The 2,357-nt window shown below is 44.5% G+C and overlaps 1 gene segment (V, D, J or C); it reads left to right on the top strand.

The window, feature by feature from the left end:
• The first annotated feature begins 1,746 nt into the window (after positions 1-1,746).
• On the top strand, positions 1,747-2,322 carry LOC106699054. The segment is given in 2 exon segments: positions 1,747-1,798; positions 2,033-2,322. Coding segments are annotated over 2 exon segments (342 nt in total).
• Positions 2,323-2,357: the final 35 nt, after the last annotated feature.

The following is a 2,357-nucleotide window of genomic DNA, read 5'->3' as shown; positions in this document are numbered from 1 at the left end:
TTGCTACATGATGTCATTACCCGGAGCCCACAGCCATTGTTTCCGGGCTGGGCTGGGATGTGGGCCACATTTTGTACCATGGGGTCTCCACAGCATTGGCTGAGACTTGGTGGGGTGTTGTTCCAGGTTGGTGGTGGGGCCTGTGTCCCACTTGGGAGAAGCTGAGCATTGCTTTTTTGGCACCAAGTCTGTGGTGCTGTTTCTCTATAAATGGCCAGTGCGCATCACAACAGGTCCTGCATTAAGCATCTTCCCCCTGGTGGTCAGTGCATGTCATAGTGACAGGTAGGATGGGCGGAAGGACACTTAGCATATTAGCCTTTTATATATCTAGACTAGGGGCCCGCTGCATGAAATTCATGCACAGAGGGAGGCCTGCACCCTCTCAAATCAGAGATCCCTCTCACAATCTGGAACCACTGGCTCCTAACTGCTCACCTGCCTGCCTGCCTGCCTGATGCCCCTAACTGCTCCCCTGCCGGCCTGATCCCCCTAACTGCCTAACTGCTCTCCCCTGCCAGCCTGATCTCCCTAAGTGCCTAACTGCCACCTTCTCCCTTCTGCCTTCTCCTGTGGTGCCTTCTCCCACGGCCTCTGCAAAAGGGACTGCAGCGCTGAACCGGCCCTCACAGCTGCTGTGGCCGGCCCTCAGCCCTTGCAGCCTCTGTGGCTTTGTCTGGAAGGATGTCTGGAAGGTTGCTTGGCCTAATTAGTATATTACCCTTTTATTAGTGTAGATATTTCTCAAGCCAACAATGCAATGTAGCCATAATATCTATTTTAGAAATGAGCTATAATTTTTTGTGAAGTTACAAATGTGTTTTCTCTTGAGATTCTTCTAATAATTTTTTTATTTGACACCTAATATGTGATTTGGGCTCAAATATAGGAGATGCAACTATAAGCAAGTGGACATTGTGCCTGCACTCAGGAAACATGTAATACTGTGGAATATATAACAAAATGTAATCAAAGCTATCACAGGAGAAAAGTGAACCATGACCATCTAATAGAGACATCTAAACTGGAAACAGAATAAAAGGGAAGGCTACCTAAAAAGGGTGATATCTAAGTTAGACTCACAATAGAGTTAGTGAAAAATAGAGTCAGGAAAAAATATTATAGGAAAACAGAAACAGAATGCGCAAAGGTATAGTCAAGATTTAGTGTAAGAGAATGACACTAAGCTAATTCAAAATGGCTGGAGAATACAACTCAAAATGGGCAACCGAAAACATAAAACTAGAACAATATGCAGACATCACTTTGTAAAAATAATTTTGAGCCATTATAAGATGCTTGTACATTATCTTGAAGGCACTGATATGCACTGAAAGTGATCTGAAGAAGCAAATGGTATAATAAAATGTTAACTATTTTTCCCTTGATTTTTCTTTTTCTCTGAATCATGGAGTAATTCTGTACTCTAATACAGTATATTGATAGGCCTTTCCTTCAACCAAAAAAAAAGAGACATATATTGGATGGAAACTTATTCAAGAACGCCCAAATTTTAATCATTTCTCAGCCTGGCCAGAGGAGGGCACTGTTTTAAAAGTATTCTAGATGTACATGGTTCTCTGTACAGGGTGAAAGGGCTGTGATGTCTCTGATTGGCTGTCCCCCTAAGTTTCAGTATTCTAGACACAACTGCAACAGACCTCGCTCTGAGCTCAAAGTAATTCCTGCTGAGGAAGCCCATGCAGAATCGGACACGGTCTGTTGGATTTGCTGGGGAGCCAAGGGATGGATACTCTCCTGAACGTGCTTTTAGGCACTCTGTTGTGGCGATTGGCTTGTGAGTACCCGGTCAGCCTAGGAGAGGCTTATCATGGTGACAGCAGCCTGAGGGCAGAAATGGGGTTGTCTTTCTGACCTGGGGAGGGCTCTTATGAAAACCATACATATTCTATAATTATGTGGGGCTGTTTATGTTTTGAGTAAGGAAGGAGGAAAGAAAATTGTCCTTCCTTTTATGAGACTGAGCATCTCATGTGGGTTTCCTGTGTCCTTGAATTGTTTTTCTGATCAGGTGTGAGAAGCCAAGAAATGCAGCAGAGTCCTCAGTCCTTGATCATTCAAGAGGGTGAAGAGGTTACCATCGAGTGTAAATCCTCACAGCCTTTGTATTCCCTGCACTGGTACTGGCAGAAGCATGGTGAAGGTCCCGTCTTCTTGTTGATATTAAGAAAAAGTGGAGAAGAGAGTCTTGACAAAATAACCGCCACATTGGATGAAAAAAAGCAGAACAGCTCCCTGTACATCACAGACTCCCAGCCCAGTCACTCAGGCACCTACTTCTGTGCAGGCGCAGCAAAGTGATACTCAGGCCTCCGAAGCTGTACTCAAATCTGAAG

The sequence above is a fragment of the Myotis lucifugus genome, unplaced genomic scaffold (assembly GCF_000147115.1).
Source record: "Myotis lucifugus unplaced genomic scaffold, Myoluc2.0 scaffold_297, whole genome shotgun sequence".
NCBI classification, from domain to species: Eukaryota; Metazoa; Chordata; class Mammalia; order Chiroptera; family Vespertilionidae; genus Myotis; species Myotis lucifugus.
Note: the sequence above shows the minus strand (reverse complement) of the source record. Positions and strands in the feature narration are given on the sequence as shown.